The sequence below is a fragment of the Erithacus rubecula genome (genome assembly GCF_903797595.1).
Source record: "Erithacus rubecula genome assembly, chromosome: 2".
In the NCBI taxonomy this organism is placed as follows: Eukaryota; Metazoa; Chordata; class Aves; order Passeriformes; family Muscicapidae; genus Erithacus; species Erithacus rubecula.
This window is the reverse complement of record NC_136685.1, coordinates 89,402,975-89,425,185: the sequence shown is the minus strand read 5'-3', so window position 1 is coordinate 89,425,185 and position 22,211 is coordinate 89,402,975. Positions and strand designations below refer to the sequence as shown.

Here is a 22,211-nt window from a genome sequence, read left to right as displayed (position 1 = left end):
ATTATGCTTCTGCTAAAATCCAGAGCGTGCTATCTTTTGTCACCCAGCTTGTCAGGAGTTAGTTTGTGCTTCCTGGCAGTCACTTGACAAGTGATGTCAAAAAGTCAGCTGTGCCTCTGAAAACCATTTCTCAGCCTGGATTTCTTCCTTCACTACAATAGTTCTGCTGCCATTTGACAAGAGCACTCTACATTACAAAGATACACTCCATTATGGCCCAGCTACTGCACAATCCTCTGTTTTTATTTCAGCTTTGGTTTGCAAGCAATGGAAAACCTAGTTCTCAGTTCAAAGGCACACCAGGATGCTTTTAACACTTAGCAAACAACTCTCCAGCCTTAAAACACACAGTTTTGGGCCTTGATATCAAAAGAGATTGCAATAATATTTGTATTGTAATTCTGTGACTCCTTGTTTTTCTTCTTAGTTTGTATGAATGTGCTCTACACTGGAGACTAATACCCCACATGGTGAAGAATTGAAGGATTCTTTGCACCCTCTTTCATAGCTACTTAAACTAAAAACATGCAGAAACATAATGAACAACATTTCTATTTCTAAATATGCATTACAAACTCCATGGGTTTCTAAGTATATAAATTCTCTGTGTGTACACACACATATATATGCATGTATATACACATACACGTTCAGGGAAGAAGGCTTTTCTTTGCTTCTTGAGACTACAGACTGGGAGAATTATGCAAACAGCTGTTCTGCAGAACTGACTTACTAATGAGTCATATCTGCCACCCTTTCTAAGACAAAAGCTGTCATTCAGATGCAATCAGGCTAAGTTCTAGGTCCATAAAACTGTTCATGTGAAGGGAATGTAATCTTTACAGGTCTCAACACTGGAAGCAGCAAAAAAAGTTAGAGACCAGTCTGCTTGAACAAAGAAGTGTCAAGAGCAGTGAGAATTTGTTTATTATTTTCCCCTCAAATAATGCTCATGAAGGATAAGAACCACTTTAAAAAAATCCTTCTGGTTTAACCACTGTAGATTATAGCTACAGAAAAGGGAGCTGTCCTGTCCCAGGAGGAAATGCTCCCAGGCAAGAGAAAGTTTGGCAAAAAATCCCACCTTGCAGGAGCTGAGTATAGAACCAGAAGAAGGAGAGCAGCAGGAGCCTGAGCACACAATCCAGGGGCTTCTGCAACCCATCTAAACCCATCTAGGTGAGTGTCTGTGTGGAGCACAGGTCTGATAAGGGTGTGACCAAATGCCTTTCACAGAAATCTTTCATAAATATTTCTCTGATCTGGGGATTCAGGTAGAATTAGGTGGGAGGAGTTGTGGAAGGAGACAACTGCATTTGAACATATATTTCTGACCAGAGTGAAGCAGAAAGGAGACACAGAGACAGCAAGAGAAAAAGACTCTCACACAGGTTACTGTGTAAGCTGGAACTGAAGGACACTTGGAGTTAAGAGTACACAAAGCCCAAGAGCTCTGATGGGCAGACACCTTGCCAAGGACAGACACACATACAGGCCAACAACTCAAACTACAGCTCCTGTGCCTCGTGTTTTTACTGCTTTGAAAAGTCCTTTGAAAGTCCTTCATTTCTTCCTTCATTGCTTTGAAAACATCATCAACAGGCAGCTCTGCTACTGATATTTGCAATTTGTCATAAGCTTCATAACAGAAATGCAGATGGCACATTTAAAAAAACTGATGCAATGGCATTTTGGATCCTCACATAAATAAATAGTATAGTGCAGCCTCAATTTTTCTTCTGTGCTGGTCTATCAGCTTTAAGTTTTACAAAGCATATATGCTGCCTTCAGGCTAGGATCCTGAAAAGGGATAGTTCCTGCTTTATTTTGGAGAGTCAAGAAGGAGTTGCAAAAGGAGAGACTAAGAATATTTAGGGTTTAAACTGGTACCTTAAAGCTACCTCAAAAAGTTCCTGCTTGGAGTACCTGCAAGCTACAGCTTACAGGACTGAAAATGTCTACAAATGTTGTGATTCAAAGAATTAATAAAATTTGTTTCAAGCTTAATAGATTTAGTTAATAAATTTTAATCTTATCCAAACAAACTTTGTATTTGTCTGAAATCAAAGTCTTTGCAGCTCTGTTTTACTATCTAGAAAAATTACACCACACACTCAAATACCTTCTAATCTCTTGGAGAGAAAGGATTTACACTTCTTTATTTTAACAGTTTTCTACATAATCAGGGCTCAAGGAGCTTATTTGATTGAAATTAAATATGTACCTGAAAAATTATTTTCAGGCAAAAATAATTTTCTTGTGGCTACAATGCAAATTGCAAAGAAGTTTGTGAAAGAGACAAAATGAGTTACTGCTGGAGGTGCAACTTAATGTAGTTACCTACCTTCAACTATAAAAATGAAGCTGCAGCAAATACATACTATATAGTAAAATACTTTTACTAGAAATTAATCACATAAGAAAAGAAACCATGATGACTTTCTGGTGATTCCAGTTTGAAGAAAGAAACATTGCTCCCATGTCATTCATAATTATGTCAGGCTTCCCTCCAGAGAGAGATAAAGAGGGGAAAAAAAAGCATTTGTCCTCAAGGGAGATTACAAAAAAAAAAAAAAAAAATCCCCATTTTGGTCTCATTCATAACCTGAGAGATGAATGGAAAGAAAAGGGGCAATGCAGCTGACACAAATGTGAGAGGAAAACAGGAATGGCACACAACTCTGAACCCCTGCTCAGAGAACTGCTCTCCCCACGTTAGCCACAAGCCCACACAGAACCCAAGGAGATCAACTTGTGGGATCCACATCAATTCAGCTAATCCTGGTGGCTCATTCATTCTTTTGGGTTGTTTGTTTGTTTCTTTTAAATGCAAGCACATTTTTGTGGGCATTCAGTTTTCAGAAGAAGCCACATACCCTGAAAGGGGCTAGATTTAAAACTCTGAAAAAGTATTACTGCTGAGACAGCTTGGTGCAGCACCCTGAAAACTTGTTCAGATTTCAAAATTAAAGCTTTATATGACAACAATTACCACACACAGTACTTGGAACATATGAAAAGGCTTTACTTTTTAGTGTAAAAGTGGGGGTTTTTTCCACTTGTTAGGGTTTCAGAATAAATATATTTGAAGGATCTTTCTGCTAAAGGAACAGGAAATTAATTATGTTCTATTATTAACTTATGTTCCATTGTGTCTTTACTTGAAAACGCATTATTAATTTTCAGAATTAACTCACTAGAATAACTATAATAATTCACAGCTTGCTGGGACATTTTAGGTATTTAAGAAAACATCACTAAAATTTTTCTTATTTCCCTTTTTGTATGCAAAAAACCCCAACTTTCTTGGTTATTGAAAGGAATTTTTTCTTCCATTTTGGTTTTAGAAGGCCAACATGAACAAATAACTGCTGAGCAATATATAATTAGGTGGTATTTACATAAAAAGTTCTTCTTTCTCTTTTTTCTAATCAGCTTTTTCTTTGGCAGGGGTACAAACAGTTGCTTCTAGTTGCCAAGACATCCCACAACACAAAATACTGGCTACATCCCTATGTCCTAGGAACAACATGAGTTCTGGGCAAGGAAAAAGCAAATTCATTGTTTTTTCATGCACCTTATTTCCTCCATAGGACCTCTGGGATCCTCTAGAGGGAATGAGGTGTACAAAATGACAGTAATGACAATTTCATGATATTGCTGAATGTCAAATTCAGTCAGGCTCACTTGTTCCCAGAGACAACCCCAGGAGATGTCATGAAAGGAGACACAAGTATCTCGTGTCTGCACAGCACTGCATGAGGATATGAGTGCCACCTGAACATCAGCAATGTAACCATTTCTACCATTCACAGGTGCATAAATATAGCAGGATTTTTTCCAAGTTCTTGGCAATACATTTTGTGCATCTGAGCTTGGAAGATGTCTCTAACATTTTAAATGCTTAGTGGCAAGCTTGCTATAGGAAACAGTCAACAAACCAAAAGAAAATTTGAATTAGATTGAAATAATTAGATACAAGAGCTCCAGTTAGAGAATTATTTCATTCTTTAATGCTTGCTGTTTTTTGTGTGAATAGCTGGATTACTCCCAGGTTTCTATCAGCTTCTACCAACAAAAAGCTCAGTGGAGAGAGAAAAATTGTTGAACGCAAGACATAAAAAATCCTTAGTGTAAATGAAGATCAGGTTTATATACTTTGTACTTTTCACACATTCATTAAATCCACACAGTCTGAACTATATTTACTCTTTTATTCTGTCACCTGACAGTTACTTTGCATTGCATGGCAGGGCCAAGTTGAGAGCAGGCACAGACAGAGAAACCAAAACACCATTCATCATGAATTGTAGAGTTTTCTTCTCCAAAAGAATACTAGGAAAGAACTTGGTCATGTTCCTTTCTGCAACTTTATAATGTATTAGATATCACAAATAACCTTTACCAAACCAATGCTTTCTCATCTGTTAACAAATGAGACCCTTGTAAGACCTTCCAACTGAAACTTTTTAAAAGCAAAGTTTAACATCAGACCATGCACAGCTTGCTGCTCTGTTGTATTCTCATTACTCACCCAGGTAGTGTCTGTACTTTTCCAAGCCTCCCTCCTGGGGTATTTCCCTGGTTGTAAATTTAGATATACCACCACTGAGTGCTTTGCACTGCCCACCTCAGCACCACTGGGGACAGCATGCAGTGATCCACTTAATGCTGCTGTTAATGGTGGCTTTGGGCTACAGGAAAAGGAGTTGAAATTGCCTGGAAAAACTGGTCTCTTGGGTGTACAGACATGCTCTGCATGACTTCTGCATATTTTTAATATGGTACTAAATGGAAGTCTCACAAAATGTCAAAGGAATTATGTAGCTGGATACTCTCAGGGTCATGCACTGCTGTTGTTCATTGCAGGTATATTCTATGACAGTGAGGCAACAAGTAACTGAAGTGCTTTGGACTGAAAGATTTTCAATACTGGACCATGGAAGTCGGAGACAGAAGAGGTCATGAAGACCACACCTTTCTTTTCCTTTTTTTTTTTCTTTTTTGACAGCACAGGAACAACACTGCTGGACTGTGCTGAAAAGTTATGAGGAAAACACAGGTCCTTTTTCTGAGGCAGCTGAATTTACCTCACTGCCATCCTCAAAGCACTCTATTCCATTACCTTTTCACATTTTCTAGGCTGCATAACAGCTCTCTGTTGTCCCATATTTTGCACCTATATAAAATATATGATGTCTATAAAAAATATAATTCTCACCTCGTACACCCAGAGGAGCCACACAATCAATGTGACAATGCAAAGTTTCAGGAATTCAAAACCCAGGGAATAAACCTGTGCCTGCTGAAGAGTTGGCAACAGTATATATTGTTGTACCAGGGGAGGTTCTGGGTGAGATCAAAAGAGAATGAAGACAGGAAGGGAAAAATCCCTGTCCTGTGTGTATTTATAGAAACACACAACACTCTTTTAAACACCTTTGGAAGGAAGATTTTAGCCAAGGTGCTGGAAAACCCATTGCTCTCAAGTGCTGGAAACTGGACTGTCATCCCACTTGTAATTTTTTTAGCTGAATTTGTGCTCTCCAACTACTCTCTCTGATGTGCTCACCTGAATATGCTACCACATATTGTACTGCCTGTGGACAGTCTTGGGGTAGTCAAGCCTGCTTCAGAGTAAGGATTAAATTACAGAGCAGAAATTTGTGACAAGGTATGACAAGCACCTTGAGCAATGACTAGCATGAAAGGGCCAAAACAGTATCTGGGTTCCCAGAACATGAAGTTCAAAGAAAAAAGTTGCAGTGAATTTCATTATAGTTTGACTCAAGGTAAATACTTGATTAAAGAAGACATTATAGTCTGTAAGGTCTGTAATTTTCTCCACACAAACTAATCATTCCAGCTCCCTTCTACTCTAGTACATATTAATTTTCAGTTTTATAGCTCTCAGTGAATTCTTAAATAACATTTACTTTTTCCTTGCATGCACTATTTATTTTTATTTGTACAGACATCCAACAAAAACTGAAGAAACACTGCATTATATTGTAATAGCAGTCAGACATAACCCCAGGGATACAAAATGTATTTCACTAATTTAGTTTTTGTGACAAAGTGGCAACTAGGGAAGAAATATGACCCCATGTGTAAGACAGCAGCCTAGACCTAGAAAAATAAATTTGAGACTCTCTTTTACCATTGCTTTGCCATTTTACCTTGAGCAAGCAGAATTTCCCAACCCTTAAACAACTTGATGCCATTGACTAACACTTATTTTGCATAAAGCAAGGCACCAAACAGGCTCCCTGTGCCCCAGCTCTGCACATGAAAGGAGAATAACAGCAGATTCCTGCCTCCACATCGTGGTGCTCTTTACAGAGAAGCAGAAGGGAATAAAGGCAAATTAAGTTTTCCATTTACCCCAACAACATGCAGGGTAAATTCTTCCTACAATTCTCTCTCATCCACGTGCTGTGGGAGGCTGTGTCACCTCCCCATGCCTTCAGACACCTGTGTTTTTCTGGTTGTGGCAAGATCATTAGCAGAGATGGAAGCTAATGCTGATATGGTTATCTGTGCTCTGATGGTTGTACTGAAACTCATTTATTTTACACAGAACATCAAATGGGCGTTGAATGCTGATGAAGTGTTTTTTTATTATCAATCTGTGCTTCTGGGCAGAGAATCATAAATGCTAAAATATCTAAGTACTCCAGAGCAAACTTCAACAGTTTTTGCCTTAAGGTCCATCTCACAGATGATGTAAGATAATATTGCTTCAAAAATTTCTTTTTTTATCTTCACAAGTACAGTATCTGACCTAAAAATTTCATAGGGGGATATTTATAGTAGCTACAAGAGTTATTTTTCATCAGAATGTGCTTGTATATTTCTCTGAAAGAGTATCTCACATTCTGCTGGTCAAACCACTGGAACACAGTTATTGCACAGCATCTAAATCATTATTGGCAGCATCTCCTCAGGCATGCCTGGTTGGACTCGTGGAGAGAGAAGCTGTCTGACAGTCATTTAAAGGGTAGCAGTTTTGGAACACATTTTAGCAACAATGTAGGGAAGAAATCACAAAATACAAAACATATTCCCAGCTTACCTTTAAAATTCAGAGGTAGTGTACCATAAAAATAACTCAGCACATCAGAACTCTATATTTAAAACTGAAAAAAAGCCATGTCCATGCTGATGCTCAAGGCAGATTGGTCTAGAGAGGTAAAATCACCTTCTAAACTCCCAGTCATATCTGCTGACAACAAACATTTCCAGAAATCCTTTCTGCCCATGCATCTGGTGTGCTTCAGAGCTCCTGCTCCCCATAGTCCAGGTGCCCAACACCCTCTCCTGCTCTCCCTGTCCCATCTTGGGCTCTGTAGACCCAAACAGCCCCATGATCACTGTAAGGAAGGAGTCAATCCTTTCCATCTCTTGACTGATCACTCTAGTCTCCCATTTCATTGTCCCATGCCCAGAACTGATGTGATTTGGCAGCCCTCTGCTATTCCCTCCAGTGCCACTGGATATTCATGAGAACATGGGATTTAAGTTGGAAGGGGATTTATAAGGCTCCAAATCTAGTTCTGTGCTACTGCAAATAAATATCTCCCATGGTTCTGAGGCAGTGACCTGCAAGGGTAAAGCCATGTTAGTAGGAACACACCAATGTACATAATTTGTGGATGTGCCTTTAAGAAGCAGAGAAAATTGAGATTTAAGATCAAAGTAGGAAGTCCATGGTACTTTCCTGTACTTAAAACAAAATCAATATAAAGAAACATACAGCTGGAAGGAATGCTAGCTTGATAAAATCACAGTAAATTAGGAGTCCTTTAAGGGAATGGATGGTGTATCTTCTTCCACAGAATTAGGCACTTCAAATATTGACAGAACTTGTAAAGCACAATCAATATACCAATTCCTCTGTGAACTATTAATTATATATATTGCTCATGAATAATCATTTAATTAGCATAATGGGAGGCTTCAGTGAAAAGGCCCTCTACCAAGCATACTGGACCTAAAAATAGCATTTCAACCATGAGGCCTTGCATGAAAATGCAAATGCTCAACTTCTGGTCTTAACACTTGTTACATTGCTCGGCCAATACAGAGCTTTGCTTATAAAGGTTTTGCCCCTTATCACTGCAGTACTGCCATATATAATTTGTTTCCTCTAAGGCAAGGTGATGAGGGGTTTGGTATGGATTACCTGAATCAGTTCATCAAGCTCTGTTGCATTCACACAGGAATGCTGAGACACAAACGTCTGCTTCTGAATCACAATGGTGGTTCTCTGGGAGGTCTCATGAGGCTGCTCCAGGGCTTTAAATACTGTTGCTCCAATTATTAAATACACGACTACCACCAGAAAAATTGTTGAGACTGTCTTCCATTTCATAACATTAATGGCTGAATCGCTCTCCTCCCGTGAAGCGAGCACGGTAGGCTTGGTGGAAAATGACAATCTTGGTTTGGAGTTCTGAGTGGCCGATTTGGGATCCAGCAAGTCAGGTGCCGCCACTGGCAAAAACAGAAAAAGAAAGTTAATGTTTAAAGTGCCACTCAGATTTCACTAACTAAATTTCTTGCCAGGAGATTATACTAATTCTGTTGTTTCTAAGTGGAATTCTTAAATTGCTAAATCTTTCCCTTAATCACATGACACCTTACAACATGTTGCTCTGAGTAGTAGTGTCCATCTTACATGCATATGCACATTCGCAATATTTTTTATGTCGGCCCCCGTATGATATTGAATCATTTCCAAAAGCAGATTTCCCCTACACCCTTGCATTTCATTAAATTACTCTAAGGTAGTATTTGCTGCAGAGATTCTTTATGTCTGCTGTTCTCTCAAACACTGCTAAGCACCTTTCCAGCTGTGTTCTACCTCAGTGTTACAGAAGTATCAGGAAAATACAGAACCTTGACTCTCTCACCTATTTTGTCATATGCTTGCTCCAACAAATGCTCTCGGAGAACAGTTGTGTGATCATTTCTAAGCTCCCCAGACACAACCGTGAAAAGTAGACATTGCTCATCATACCGGTCTTAAAGGGCTAATTGTTTATTGATTACACCTTTCAGAAAACAGTGGTACAACACATGTGTGCTTACTGGAAGAGTTGGGCATTCGTTAGAGCAGCTTTTTCTATTTACAGCTACAAAAACCCACTGGGTTGGGAGAAGTGGCTGAGTGTGTTAATCAAGTACTTGGATAACTCATATGACTACCAGTAACTACATGGGTACTAAAAAAAAAAATCCTCCACATCAAGTGCAGGTAAAGGTCTTCTGTGGGAAGATGGTCACAGCAGTGACCACACAAGCTATATTTAAATTGTTTTGAATAACCAGTATGTTTTAAATGGCCAAGACAGCTCTTCCAGCCCCTGGTGGGAAAAGCTCAGATCTAAATCTAGAGGGAAGTCTCCCACAGGACGGCGGGGATGGGATGCGTCCCTGCAGGGAAGGCGGTGGTACTTGGCAGAGTCACCGCCTGGGAACCCGCCGGGCTCCGGCACACAGCGGGCTCCGGGAGAAGGGGTACGGGGACAGTGATAGCCCCAGCCCGGGCCGAGCGGGGACTGGGGCACCCTCACAGTCCGCGGGGTGGGCGCCGGACACTCCACGCTCTCCGCGGTCACGCCTCCCACAGCTCCGGCCCCCGCCCCACGGGCGCCGGGGGTCGGGCACAGCCCCCCGGTCCCGCACCTTGGCGGGGGGAGCCCCTTTCCCGCCGCCGCCTTCTCTCCCGGGCAGCCCCCGAGCCCTCCGGATCCCCAGGGCCGATGCCGGGCAGCGCTCCCAGCGCGGCCGAGCCCGCCCGGAGCAGCGCCGACCCGCCGCGGCCGCCGGCGGCGAACAAAGGAGCGGGCACCGGGCACCGCCGCTCCCCTCCGCTCCCGCCGCCCCCTCCCCGCGGCCGGTGCGCTGCGCCGGGGGACGCCCGCCGCCCCCTCCCCGCGGTGCAGCCCCGGTAGCCCCCGGGATGCTGCCGCCGGCTGGGATGCTCCGCCGCGGGGAGCGGCGCGGGGGCGAGGCGGCCGGCGGCGGAGCCGGGGCGCGGCGGGAGTGCGGCCGGGAAGGGAGGGAAAAGGAGCCGGGCAAGGTACAAAGGAGCCCCGGGCCGCCGCGGGGAGCATCCCGGGGTCCGGTGCGGGGGAAGCGGGGGCGCATGCATCATCCGCAGGGCTGGGAGCGGGGAGGCACGCCATTGTGCTCGTACTCACTTCTTATTTACCGACCCGGTGCCCTCTCCTCGCTCCACGGGCAGGCATTTTTTCTATGCTTGGGTAGATACAGTTAGAGCAAATTAAAAGAAAAAAAAAATTAAATAAAAAAAAAAAAGGAAAATAAAAGAAAGGCAGGAGCAGACCGAGAGGAAGAGGCTGATAGATGGGTCTGGAGGAGAGGGAGCGGCAGGGGCGGGCGGGCTGGCAACGCGGCTCCCGCCGGCTCCCCCCGGCCCCGCGGCGGGCGAGGTGCCTCACGTCGCGCATCGCGCATCGCACATCGCGGCGCTCCCGAGTGTGCGAGTGCGTGCGAGTGTGTCCGTGCGGGTGTGAGCGCCTGTGTGTGTGCGTGCGTGTCCGTGCGCGCTCCGGTGCGCGGGGCGTGCGGAGCAGCCCGAGCCCGGCGGTGCCTTTTGTGGGGCGGCGAGCAGCCGCACCGCTGCTCGCCCCCCCCGCCCCTCCGCGCCCCCTTCCGCGCCCCCCGCCGGCGGGGGGAGCCGCTCCCGGCCCGCCGGGGCTGCGCGCCCCTCCGCGCCCCTCCGCGCAGCCTGGGCGGCCGGCAGATGCTGCAGGGGAGCCGGGGGAAGGCAAAGCGGTACCTGCGGAGAGCAAGGTCTCGCCTGGAAACGAGCGAGGAGGGAGAGAGGGAGGAGGATAAGGCACCGGCCAGCCCCGCAGGCGAGGCTGGACCTGTCGGCGGTCCCCGCTCCAGCCCCACAGCCGGTCGCCTCCCCAGAGCCTCCCCGTGAACTTTTGAACTGTCCGAAATGTCACCGAATTAGCAGGAGAGGGGGGACAAGCGGGGACACCTCGCCGGAGCACGGCGCGGGGCTGAAGGGACAGGCGGTTCTGTCCTTGCGGCTCGGCCTGATATTAACCCGGTGCTTGGCAGCCCTGGTGTGTTGCTGCAAGGAGTTAACTAGGTGGGATCTAGGAGTCAGGGATGGTAGCTGCTCTCCTATCGCACGCACCGCCTGCGCACCGCCTTCTTCCATTTCAGTCTGATAGATACATCAGAAATGCTGCTTCAACTGTGCTTTCTGCCACTAAAAAGCCTGAATTTATCCTTGCTATCTTTGCCGTGGGCTAACTCCCCTGTTTCCCAGTCATCTGTCACCTGTGACACTATCCATGGGTCAGTTGTTCACACTGAGGTGCAGAACATGAAGACAAATCCTAGAAGAGGATTTACCAAGAGAAACCAAAAACTGCTCCCACAACCACTCTAAAAAGTCTAAAAAATTACTCATTGTAACAAATGGATGTAAGTCTCAAGCATTTAAAGCCAGAGGCTGTATCTGTAAAATGGCCAAAGACAGTCATACATCGGGTGTTTAATGGGCTATAATCCCGCTTAAATCAGCAGCACCATCAGCAAACACTTTAGAAGTCACTTATTCTAACGCTTCTCCATATCAATGTGACATAATACAAATGAGTGTAATGTTGAGTTCCTTAGGACTCCAATTTCAACAACATCAATCACACCTCTCATCCAGTGTGTCCACAAGTCTCCACAAGATGCAGCATAGGGCAGGAAGCTGCCTCTGCTATTCCAGAGCGAGCTGTAGCTCATTGCTGCCCATCCCTGGGAACCAGCAGAGCACTTGTCAAGTAATGAGAGCGGCTGGGCCCTGCCCAAAAACCCCTGGCAAGCAGATCTTTGGTCACAGGGGTGGCTTCATCAACACAGTCCCAAAACTCAAACACGAGAGAAGCGTCTGCTTCTGACTACTGATACTTCCTCACTCAAGAAATGCTCAAAGATGAAAGATTCTCACACCCAAATATTTTTAATATAGAATGCCCCCCCACCTCCCGAAAAAAAAAAAAAAAAAACCAAAAAAAACCCACCATAATCTTTCTCCTTTCTCTCCAGCAGATTTCTTAATCATCAGCCTACATAAACACTGGCTGTTCCTATCTCATGGAAAAGAATAATTTCACAGGATGTCTTAGAACATCCTATGGGAAAACAGGCGTGAACATCTTCCTCCATGCTGACATGTGTCTCCATAAAATACTGTGGAAAATAGTACTACATGCCTTTCTTTAGCAATCTAAATATTTGGAATCAGATTTTGGTTTTCCTTGAATGAAGGAATTATTATTAAAAGCTTTAAAAGGGTCATATTTATTGCTTACAAATTGAAATTCATGGGAAGCTTTCCAATAGCTTCAGGAGGGTTTGGAGCAGGCCTTAAATTTAGGGATTCCACCCACTGGGAAGAAACCATTTTGAGATCTGCTCCAGGAATGACTGCATTGGTGCCTTAACCTTAAGACCTGAAGAGCTATCTCTGGGAAAGCAGTTATTTCCATTAATTACCTAGTAAATACTTCCAGTGACTACTTTCAGTTAGCTGATATTTTCTACCTATTGTGATCCCAGATGCAATCCTCATCTGGATCCTCATCTCACCACTTACTTTGAGTGGACTTGAGCTGTGCATTCTCATTTCTAGCAGGGATATAAACACTCCACATACAGCAGTGATCTTCAAATTCAGCAAGAAAACCTGTAATTCTTTTTGTAGTCTACAATAAAAACTCTTGTGTAGAGCCACTTCTATTTTTTGAAGGCCTTTTACTGCACCAGCCTTTATTCTATGGAGATATGCCCACCAATGTGGTTTTTTGGGTTGTTTTTTTTTTTTGCAATGTACACCACACATTGTTTGAATATTGTGTGTGACCATTTTGCCCTCAAATTTGGAACTGACATTTGACCAGCTTGATGTATCAGGCCTGAGCTTTGTTAAACAAACACACTTAAATGCAGCACTGACAAAACTTCACTCTAATCAACATACACAAAATTAGAGTAATAAAAGAGGCTGAAATACAGATCTCCAGCCTTGCAAGCAAATGGATTTGCTGCTGAGCCAAGGAGATTTATCTGGACAAATTGAAAAAAAAAAAATTCTAAGATTAAGTATAAGCAGGTATTTCGCTCTAACATAAGAAAAACTCACAAAGTACAGGACTGTCAAATGCTGTCTAAAAATGTATTGACGTGAGTTTGGGATGACCACAATACTCAGAGACGGTGGCTGCTGGAAGCTGCTCAACTCTTTGAAATGTTAAGAGTAGGCTCAGCCAAGAGAGACAGACATGCAGCATGCAGGGGAAGTCAAAGTTGCATGATAAACATTACAATCCCATTATCATAGAAATAACAGCTGCAGATGAGCTAAATGTAGCTTTGATAGGACAGAAGGTCACTTGCAAGGAAATAGTTATTCCAGAGAATAAAGACCAATTTAAAAGTCTCAAATAAAAAGTACTCTTACCTGCCACTAACAATTTCTTGTCCTCTTCCTAATTCAGGAGCCATCCCCTCCTCGGGAGGTCATGAAGAACATTGGCTTTGAGCCCAGACCAAGAGGCTTCTGCTAAGCCCCTACCTCTGTGAGCAATAAATGCCCTTCTCCTTTAACCAGCTGTGTAATGGGAGGCACCACAGGTTCCTGCCTTATTCAATCTTATTTAGTTGCTGAGAATTTCTACATTCCCAAGGGACTGTTATGACAAGGGTTCCAGTCTCGCTGACTTCAACAGCAGCTTATTCATGTGGGCATCTGTTTAATTGGCCACAGGGGACCTGTGCCTGTGATCAAACAGTGTATTGCTATAGACTTTGGGACCTGATGAACACAGCATCCCCTCTTCCTCATCACATGATAGCAGGAAACCTCTGCCTCTCTTCAGAATTTGGCCAAACTGTGCACCCAGTTGAAGTCAAGGATAAACCTCTGCTACTGCTAAGTTTTATTACTAGAAAGATTCTCAGAAACACTACTGGACTTACATAGTAAGTTAATTTTAAGGTTCATTTTACTTATTCAGCAAGACTTACAAATTACTTGTCTCTTGACTTCTTTGAAGACATTGAAAGATCTCTGCCAGTTCTTTATGGATAATTATGACATTAAGGCCAAGCCATGTCACCGTATTTCACCATTAAACCATTATTTGTATCCTGCTGTGGGAATTTAAACTACATGAGGGACTAATGGCACACAGCCTGCTTCTCTTTGGAGCAAACCAGAAGGCAGACCATGTTCTTTACAAGCAGCAAGGAGGCCAGGCTGCTCCAAGTGACTGTGCTGAAAACTCAACCCTCCCAGAACTAGGGAGAAGGCAATAGGCAGGAGACACTTGCAGCTGAGTGATACTCAGCCCTCCTCTGCCTCTGAAAATGGTAAAGTCCTGAAACAGACCCATTGAAAAATATGTGATCTCTTCTAATTCACATTCTGAAGTGAGTTAAGCATACAGAGAGTAATTAGAATATGTACTGCAGAATCACAGAATCATAGAGTGTTAAGGGCTGGCAGCAACCCTAAAGACCATCTGCTCCCAGCCCACCTGCCATGAACAGGGACACCTCCTACTAGACCAGGTTGCTCAAAGCTGTATCCAACCTGGCCTTGAACAGCTTCAGGGTTTGGAGCTGCTCACAATCCACAGCTTCTCTGAGCCACCTGTTTCAGTGCCTCACCACCCCCACAGTAAAGAATTTCTTGCTAATATCTAAATTAAATTTCCCCTCTTTCTAAGTTATACCCATTCCCTCTTGTCCTATCACTACAGTTCCTGAAAAATAGTTCCTCTCCATCTTCTCTGTAGGGCCCCTTCATATACTGGAAGGTTGCTATGAGCTCTCCATGCAGCCTGCTCTTCTCTGAGCTGAACAGCCCCAACTTTTTCAACCTGTCTTTTTAGGGCAGGTTCTCCTGTCCTGTTATCAACTTACTACATCTCTGTACTTCCATGTCCCTCTTGTGTTGGGGTGTCCCCAGAGCTGGATGCAGCACTGCAGGTGGGGGACTCACCACAGCAAGTAGAGGGAGACATTCACCTCCTTTGTCCTGCTGGCCATGTTCCTTTGGATGCAGCCCAGGATTTGGTTGGCATTCTGGGCTGAGAGCTCATGTTGAGTGACACCTCCCAAGTGTGCCAGGGTCCCTCTGGACAGCATCCCTTCCCTCCAGCCTGTCAACTGCACCACACAGTATTAATGACTTCTACCTCACTGGCACGTTACTATATCTACCATGAGCATCTGTCCTACAGTGTGACAAATTATTTATTTAGCAGAAAAACCATTGTTTCTCACCTCATCAATTAGTAGAAAAAATGTTTACCCGTGCTCATCTATTTTCATACAGCTCAGTTGTCAGTCTTAATTATGTTCTAATTCTTTCCATTGCTAGTAAGCCTTATCTATTTATCCACTTGCAGCAAGAGGGAAGTTGTTTTAGAACCTGTAAAGCATTCACTGTTGTAATTAATATTGTGAATGTGTATTTTTCTTTACTGACTTGCAAATCTCCCAGTGGGTTTCCTCCCTGCTTGTGTCGTGTTATCAGACCTAATGGGATTTATTTATCACATGTTCTGCCACTGTTTTTTTCATATTTGTTTCCACAAATCTATTATGCTTGGAGAGCTTCACAAGCAATGATTATAACTAACTTTCAGTGCCATTCTCACCAATGATAAATGTGAATTGCCATATGCCACCATTATTATGGATTATTTATGCACAGAAAAAAACCTTACAACTACTTTGAATTGCTTATCTCCTTGATGGACAGCTAGTAGTGCTTTGGGATGATTACAAAATACTTTTCTGTAATCACCAAAACATTTTACAAAATTGCTGGTTTGTAATTTGTTTTCCATTTTTCCCTTTGTGGTCTCTTCAAATCAGGAGGCTGACAATGAGAACATCTAGGTTTCATATCTGTCTGTCTACACCCAATAGTATCAACCATGCAACTGATTTTTATGGTGCTACTGGATAATTTATGATATGGAAACCTAATCTCCATATTGTTTTGCAGACTGGAAAAGAGCAGGAAATATTTTGAAAGCAAAAAAGGTACATATGACTGCACACCTCAGGCCTGATGAGAATGGCCAAAGTTTGTGCTGACTCTAAAGAGAGTTTTCCTTGAGTCAGTAAGCTTGCTTTAAAACCATGTCTTGAGGAGTTGAGGACTTTTTGTATTTGTAAAGTACTATATTCACCTTTTAGGGAACATTGGAATTAGTGACACAGACCTATGATACAACAACCTGAAAATAAAATAAAATAAAATACAGACAGAGGACACTGGAAATTGTCTAAAATAGCATTAGTGCTTTTCTTTTTGAGTAATCCACAAATAAGATTTGGAAGAAACAAAACAAAACAGATAAAGAAAAAACAAGAGAAAACAGGCCTGGCAATACTAAATAAGTATCATGCAGGGCTAATGAAAGAACTTGCTAGCAGAAATAAAAAATACAAATTAAGTGGTGAAAAAGGAGAACATTAAGTATCATCTATGTTTTAAAACCACCAGACTCTACTCTAACTGGTTTTAACCATGAAAGTGTAATGAAATCTGTGAATTATTTTCAAATATGCACAAGAGACTGTTTTCTGGCAAACTCTGTGTTCAGCTACATGGAGATATGTCTGGAAAGGACATATCTGGAAAGGATGTTACAGATTTTTTTTTTTTCAAGAAAGATAGCATTTGGTAGTCTTTATTTATTTACTTATTTAATTTTTTTAAATTTATTCAGTAGCTTGTTCTTGCTGCTGTGACAAAGATATCACTAACACCATACAGGCAGAAAGCTGGGTGAGCAGAGCCCAGTTTTCATAAGGTATTATTTGGGCAGCAAGAAGCATAAATTCCTGCCATTCAGATGCATCATGCAGTGGCATTGCTCAGCACTACCACCCTTGAAGGCACTTCCTTCTACTTTCTTTAAAGTGTGATCTTGAAATTCAGGGCTTGGTGATTTAATCTTTGACTGGCAGTTATGGACTGTGTTGGCAGGAGAACAAGCTACAGGGTCATGCTCATCTTTTCAGCCTTAAAGTGGCTTCTAATCTATACACTTCTCTAGAAGAAAGGTTTTTTCTGCTGTGTCCTGCCACTGATGTTAAACATGCAAGGAAAATCAGCCATGGGCTTGTATAATTTTATGTTTTATTTTCTGTTGGTAGAGGGAACACTAAAAGCTGGACTCTGGCTCCAAGGAAAATATAGGTAGAAAATACAGGGCAAGATTGGCCCATATTTTCCTCTTTGCACAGCAAATATAAATATACCCCAGATGTAATACCCCAGGCACCAAATGGAACCAGATGCACTTAGGGCTGTGACTGGTGAGAAAATTATTTTGTATGATCCCTTCACATAAAACAGCTAAAATTAATATTATGAAATTTCCATTACATTTTAGCAGACTGGACGTAAAAGCTGCTCTATTTCTAAAATTCTCAGCAGATTAATATTTTTGTAATCATTTGCCCAAAAAGATTAATTGCCCCATCACATAAAAGGGTGAGTAAAATTGTAAAAAAATCATTATGTTAGTGTAAGAGGTACTCTTCAATAAAAATAACTGTTTTTCTAAAACAAATATAGAATAAGTGACACCCCCCCCATAACAATTGGTGTAAACTTTCTGTGATTTTTTGTGTGTGTGTGTTTTAAAAAGAGGACTATACCAAATTAATGAGCATGATTGCCAGGAAAAAGTTAATAGAAAAGCCATAAGGAAACCAATTCCTGAAATTATTGCTTTCTTAGCTTTTCATGTTCCCTTTCATAACAACTTCGGATATTAAGGGGATTATGACTCAAAAAATTTACCTAAGGCTTTATCCAGTAAGAGTATCTCAATGAAAGAAATACAACAAAAGTAAGTGAGTAAAGAAGCCTCAGGCTGAATATTTGCACCAGATTCTTGGGGACTTATTGGCAATTTATTTTAGAGGGGAGATCTGGTGATTTTACTAACTCATAAAAATTGCCTAGAATATTTTGGAAAGTCAGCTCTGATCACAATATTATAACTAGTAAAGTAGATTTATGGGAAAAAAACCCTCTTATTTCTAACTCACAGGGTCACAGGAAGTGAGTCCTTCATCCTGCCAGCAAATCCACAAAAATACATGTAATCCAAATGTGATGGATTTTGGACATTCTGGATATATCTGCTGTACATCACAGCAGAATCCCACACAAGGAGCTGTGTGGGAATTCAGAGCAAGGTGCTGCATGCAAAGGATTGTGCAACATAACACAAAAGTGCTGCCAGCTTCCAAAGGCAGGGCAGGTATGGTCATCCCAGCAGCACACTCAGACTGGGAGCCCTGACCCCTCAGCATGGCAAACTGCCTTAATTATGGTACTTCCATGGCATGTGAGTGTTGCCTCCAGTTCTGGAGTTACCTTTTTGTCAGCTGCTTTGAGGGGTTTTATATCATTTTGATGGTGAAAGATGTTACATGCGACATGGACAGAGGTGTCTAGAAGCAAAATCCTGAAAACCTGATCCCTGAAAATAGCAATTTATTTTAATTTCTGTGTGGCTCAGTTTTCACCGCTGGTGTTCCTGAACAAGCTTTCTGCTTCTGGACACAAACACACTTCCCACCATGCTGCTCAGCATTCTGCCCAATTCTTATGCCCAATTGATCCAGAAAATAGCCCTTCATTTGTCTTGTTTGGAAGGCTAGCAGAACAAACTTCATGCAAACAGTAGATAAGGTTACTGCTTTCTTCAAAAACATAAATAAAAGCCTCCAGATTTTACATAATAGTTCAATGATTGCAAGACTCAGGATAAGCAAAAAGGACTCTAATTATTTCTTCTGCATAAAGCCATTTCTTTTGCATAGAGACATTTAAATTCATGTCTCTAACCTTGCTGGAGAGAGCCTATCACTCCAGTGCTCAACCAAGTCCAGTTCAAGCAAGCCACACTTAGACATCACTGATCCTAGCACTTTACTGGACTCCAGGGCACTGCCCTGAGATTTCATCTCTAGGAAATATTACTGAGCTACATTTGTTGTTCTCACTTATGTATTTGTGCACAAGAAGTTTTACACTTGAGTTTTATAAATAGCAGTACACTCACATGGGTGCTTAGCAAGTTTCACCTCCCTCGCCATCAGCAGAAAGAATTTTACTAAAAACAGGTAAATGACCTGTTTACCCCCAGAGCAAGTACTGAGCTTGTCAGGAGGTTTTGCCTTCCTGTTGCATAAAAGGTTTCTTCAGAGTCAATTAGCTGTTGACTTCCAGCTGAGCTACAGTGCCACAGAAGGGCACTCCAAAGGCATCTTGATAGAGCAGAGACTAACCTGTATCAGGCAGGATGCAAGAGAACTGGATCCCAGCACCAGAGGGCTGTGGTAACTATTTTGGAAATTATTTTGGCCCTACTAACTACACAGGAAAGATAAACCACTTTGAAGCTTAGCTAGAACAAGATGTATCTACAACACGTTTTATTGTTTCATTTCTCATGCCTCTCTCCAGAAATACTCACTGATAAGTTTTTTAATAATAACATTTTAGCTCAGTAAATTAATTTATTTTTGGCTGGAAGCTAGATAGAGCAAAGACAGATTTCAGGCAGCTGGCAAGCCTGAAGCAGCCATGTCCTTGGTATGTGGCAAATCCTTCAGTGCATGTCAGTCTATTTGTACATTCCTGAGCACTCCAAATATCTCCTCTAGCTTATAAGATTCAGTTTGCTATCCAGAAAAATTCCAGGAAAAGATTCCAGGTAGGAGTTTGTCCTGCACTATTAATGTTAATCTGAACCTTCCCAGCAGGCATCAGGAATAAGGAGATGGCATAAAATTTGGGCGAGCACCCTAGGTTTATGACAATCCCATAATCCAGTACGTGGTAAAGAACTCTAACGTAATTCCAGTTCTTCCTATAGGATTAAGAATTCATGAGGTATAAAATGGAGAGAGGGAGAAAGAGAGAAAATATTCCTAGCTTAGTGATTATGCATTTCCTTGGTAGAAGAATTCATGAGTTCCTGCCCCAAGGACTGTTTATGTATTTTAACCAATGGCAGTTTCAATAAAATAAATCCAAGTAAAGAAACAAATTGCATCTGATCATTTCTACAGATATTTAACACTGATAGTCATTATCAGTCTTAGTCAGCAATCACTAGGTTGACATAATCCGTTTTCACCTTCTTTACCAAGTTTAATTGTTTGGCATGCAAGAAGGCAAACCATCAAGGATGCTGCAACACACAGAAAATTCCTGCTAACTCAGTTCAAACAGAGTAATTAACAGAATTAATCAATTTCAATTGAATGAGATCAAAGAAATCTCCTATCAGTTGACTGTTTAGAATAACTCAAGGAAGATTAATTTCTATCCTAGTGTTCTCTTGATCCCAATGGGTTGTTGATGACAGGAGAGTAGAAAGCAAGCTTTTTATCATCAATCACTTTCATTAATACTTGACTACCTGCTGTGTACAAGGATCCACACATTCCTCTATTTTTAGACAAGAAAGCAACCTGTCAATAAGTGCTGAACTGCTTGCCATTCACAATGACCACTTAGGGAAGAACATAAGCATAGTGGCTGCTGTGTAGAATATTTAACAGGAAGCTATATATAGAAAAACACAGCTTATACTTCAAGTGTCCCAGCCAGCCTTGTTTCCCTCAAAGTAACACTGATGCTGCAGGTAACAATTACTGATGTCTTAACTGCAATGCATCCTCAATATACCACTTGAACATACAAGACATCTGTTTTACCTACATATTTATCTACATATAACTGCACTTACACCCTAGCTACAAACTCTACTTACACAGAATGTATAATGTCAGACTGAAGGCCGGAGGGTCACCAGCTTGTGAAAGGAATTACATGGTCTAGTTGCCTTTAATAAGGGAGGACAAGGGTAACTGACCCTTTCTTCCAGTCCAGACTCACATCTCATCAGTTACTCTGTATTGATGCAGCACATTTTATTTACATCACTAAAATAAAATCAGCCATCACTATCTCTCTCTTATGGTCATAATGTCTTCTGATTTCACCTCAGCTCTTCTGGGCATCGGGCTTAGTCAGTGATTTAAGAGTCACCATGCTCTGGACTGATGCATTTTTAGATAAATACAGCAGAGATGCTAAAGACCAAAGTTAAACCAAAGACCAAAGTTAAAGCCTGAGTTCCCTGTGTGGGGAAAGTCAGTCTCCCAAAAGAGGAACTCACAGTGGTCTTCCAGGAACTGCTAGCAACTAAGCATTGAGCAACACAAGGAAGGGAAGTGCACTAAACCCTGTCAAGCTCTGGGATTTAAATCTCTCAAGGAAGTATCCACACGTCAGATTCCAGGCCTTGTTTTGCTGGGGTTTTTTTCAGTGCTTAACAAGGACAGTGTGAAAAATGCAAAGAGTTGAAGGAAAAAGGGAGAGGACAAAGTCACCACTTAGTGCAAGTCAGTGGCTGAAACATCCACTCAGGAGACAGGAGAGATCTACTCTCACATCTTCTACTTCCCTGTGAACTTTCTAACCAGCAAGCCGTTGGGTGGAGTATTCTTAAGCCCCAAATATTTAGCAAGCTGCTTATGATTTCAGCAGTGAAGCATTTTCTATTGACACCCATGTCCTAACAGGCCAAAACTGAACACTTCCATTCCATTTTAATGCGCACCTTACTCAGGCGAATTCCCATCGACTTCAAAGGGAGCCTGGAAATCTGGAGCAGTTGTTTCTCACACTCTGTGTGTCAGTGTCTGTGCTTACACTGCCCTGCATGCCTTGGCATGCCCCAGGGTCCTGCTGCACAGAGCCTGGACCAACACCCAGCTACAGCGTGCTGTGGCTCATCTTCCAGCTGGGCCTGGGCATCCCTTCCATGGGAACTGGGGCTGCAGGAGCCAGGGACAAGGGATTGCTGCACACTGGATCTTGCCACAGTGAGCAGTGACAGTCAGCCTGCCCCAGGAAGAGGGAAGCACTTGCACATAGCATGGCACAGGAGTAGCCTGCCCACTTAAGGAGTTGCTATGGGTGTTCATCAGAGCACAGCTCTCAGGAAATACTCACTGCACGAAAGCACAAAAGGCAAACACTAACACAAATTGTGCCTGAAAAGAGTGTGTGCATCTTGGGTTTGCATGAAGCAGAACTACAATAGAAACCA

General features: G+C 42.3%; 1 protein-coding gene across 4 annotated transcripts in view; it reads right to left on the bottom strand.

Annotated features, from left to right (window-relative positions):
* The window catches only part of KCNK2 (potassium two pore domain channel subfamily K member 2), a 103,293-nt gene that overhangs the window by 65,019 nt on the left and 16,063 nt on the right, over positions 1–22,211 (bottom strand). Inside the window, exons 1-3 of one of the 4 annotated variants that reach the window (XM_079298852.1) lie at positions 10,811–11,119; positions 10,209–10,266; positions 8,186–8,496 (exon numbers count right to left, since the gene is read on the bottom strand). In XM_079298852.1, the coding sequence (XP_079154978.1) occupies positions 8,186–8,496; position 10,209 (312 nt within the window). In that variant the 5' untranslated portion in view covers positions 10,210–10,266; positions 10,811–11,119. Of the gene's footprint in view, positions 1–8,185; positions 8,497–10,208; positions 10,657–10,810; positions 11,120–22,211 lie in introns of those variants that run through there. The other 3 variants (XM_079298853.1, XM_079298851.1, XM_079298850.1) reach the window with 3 other exon arrangements.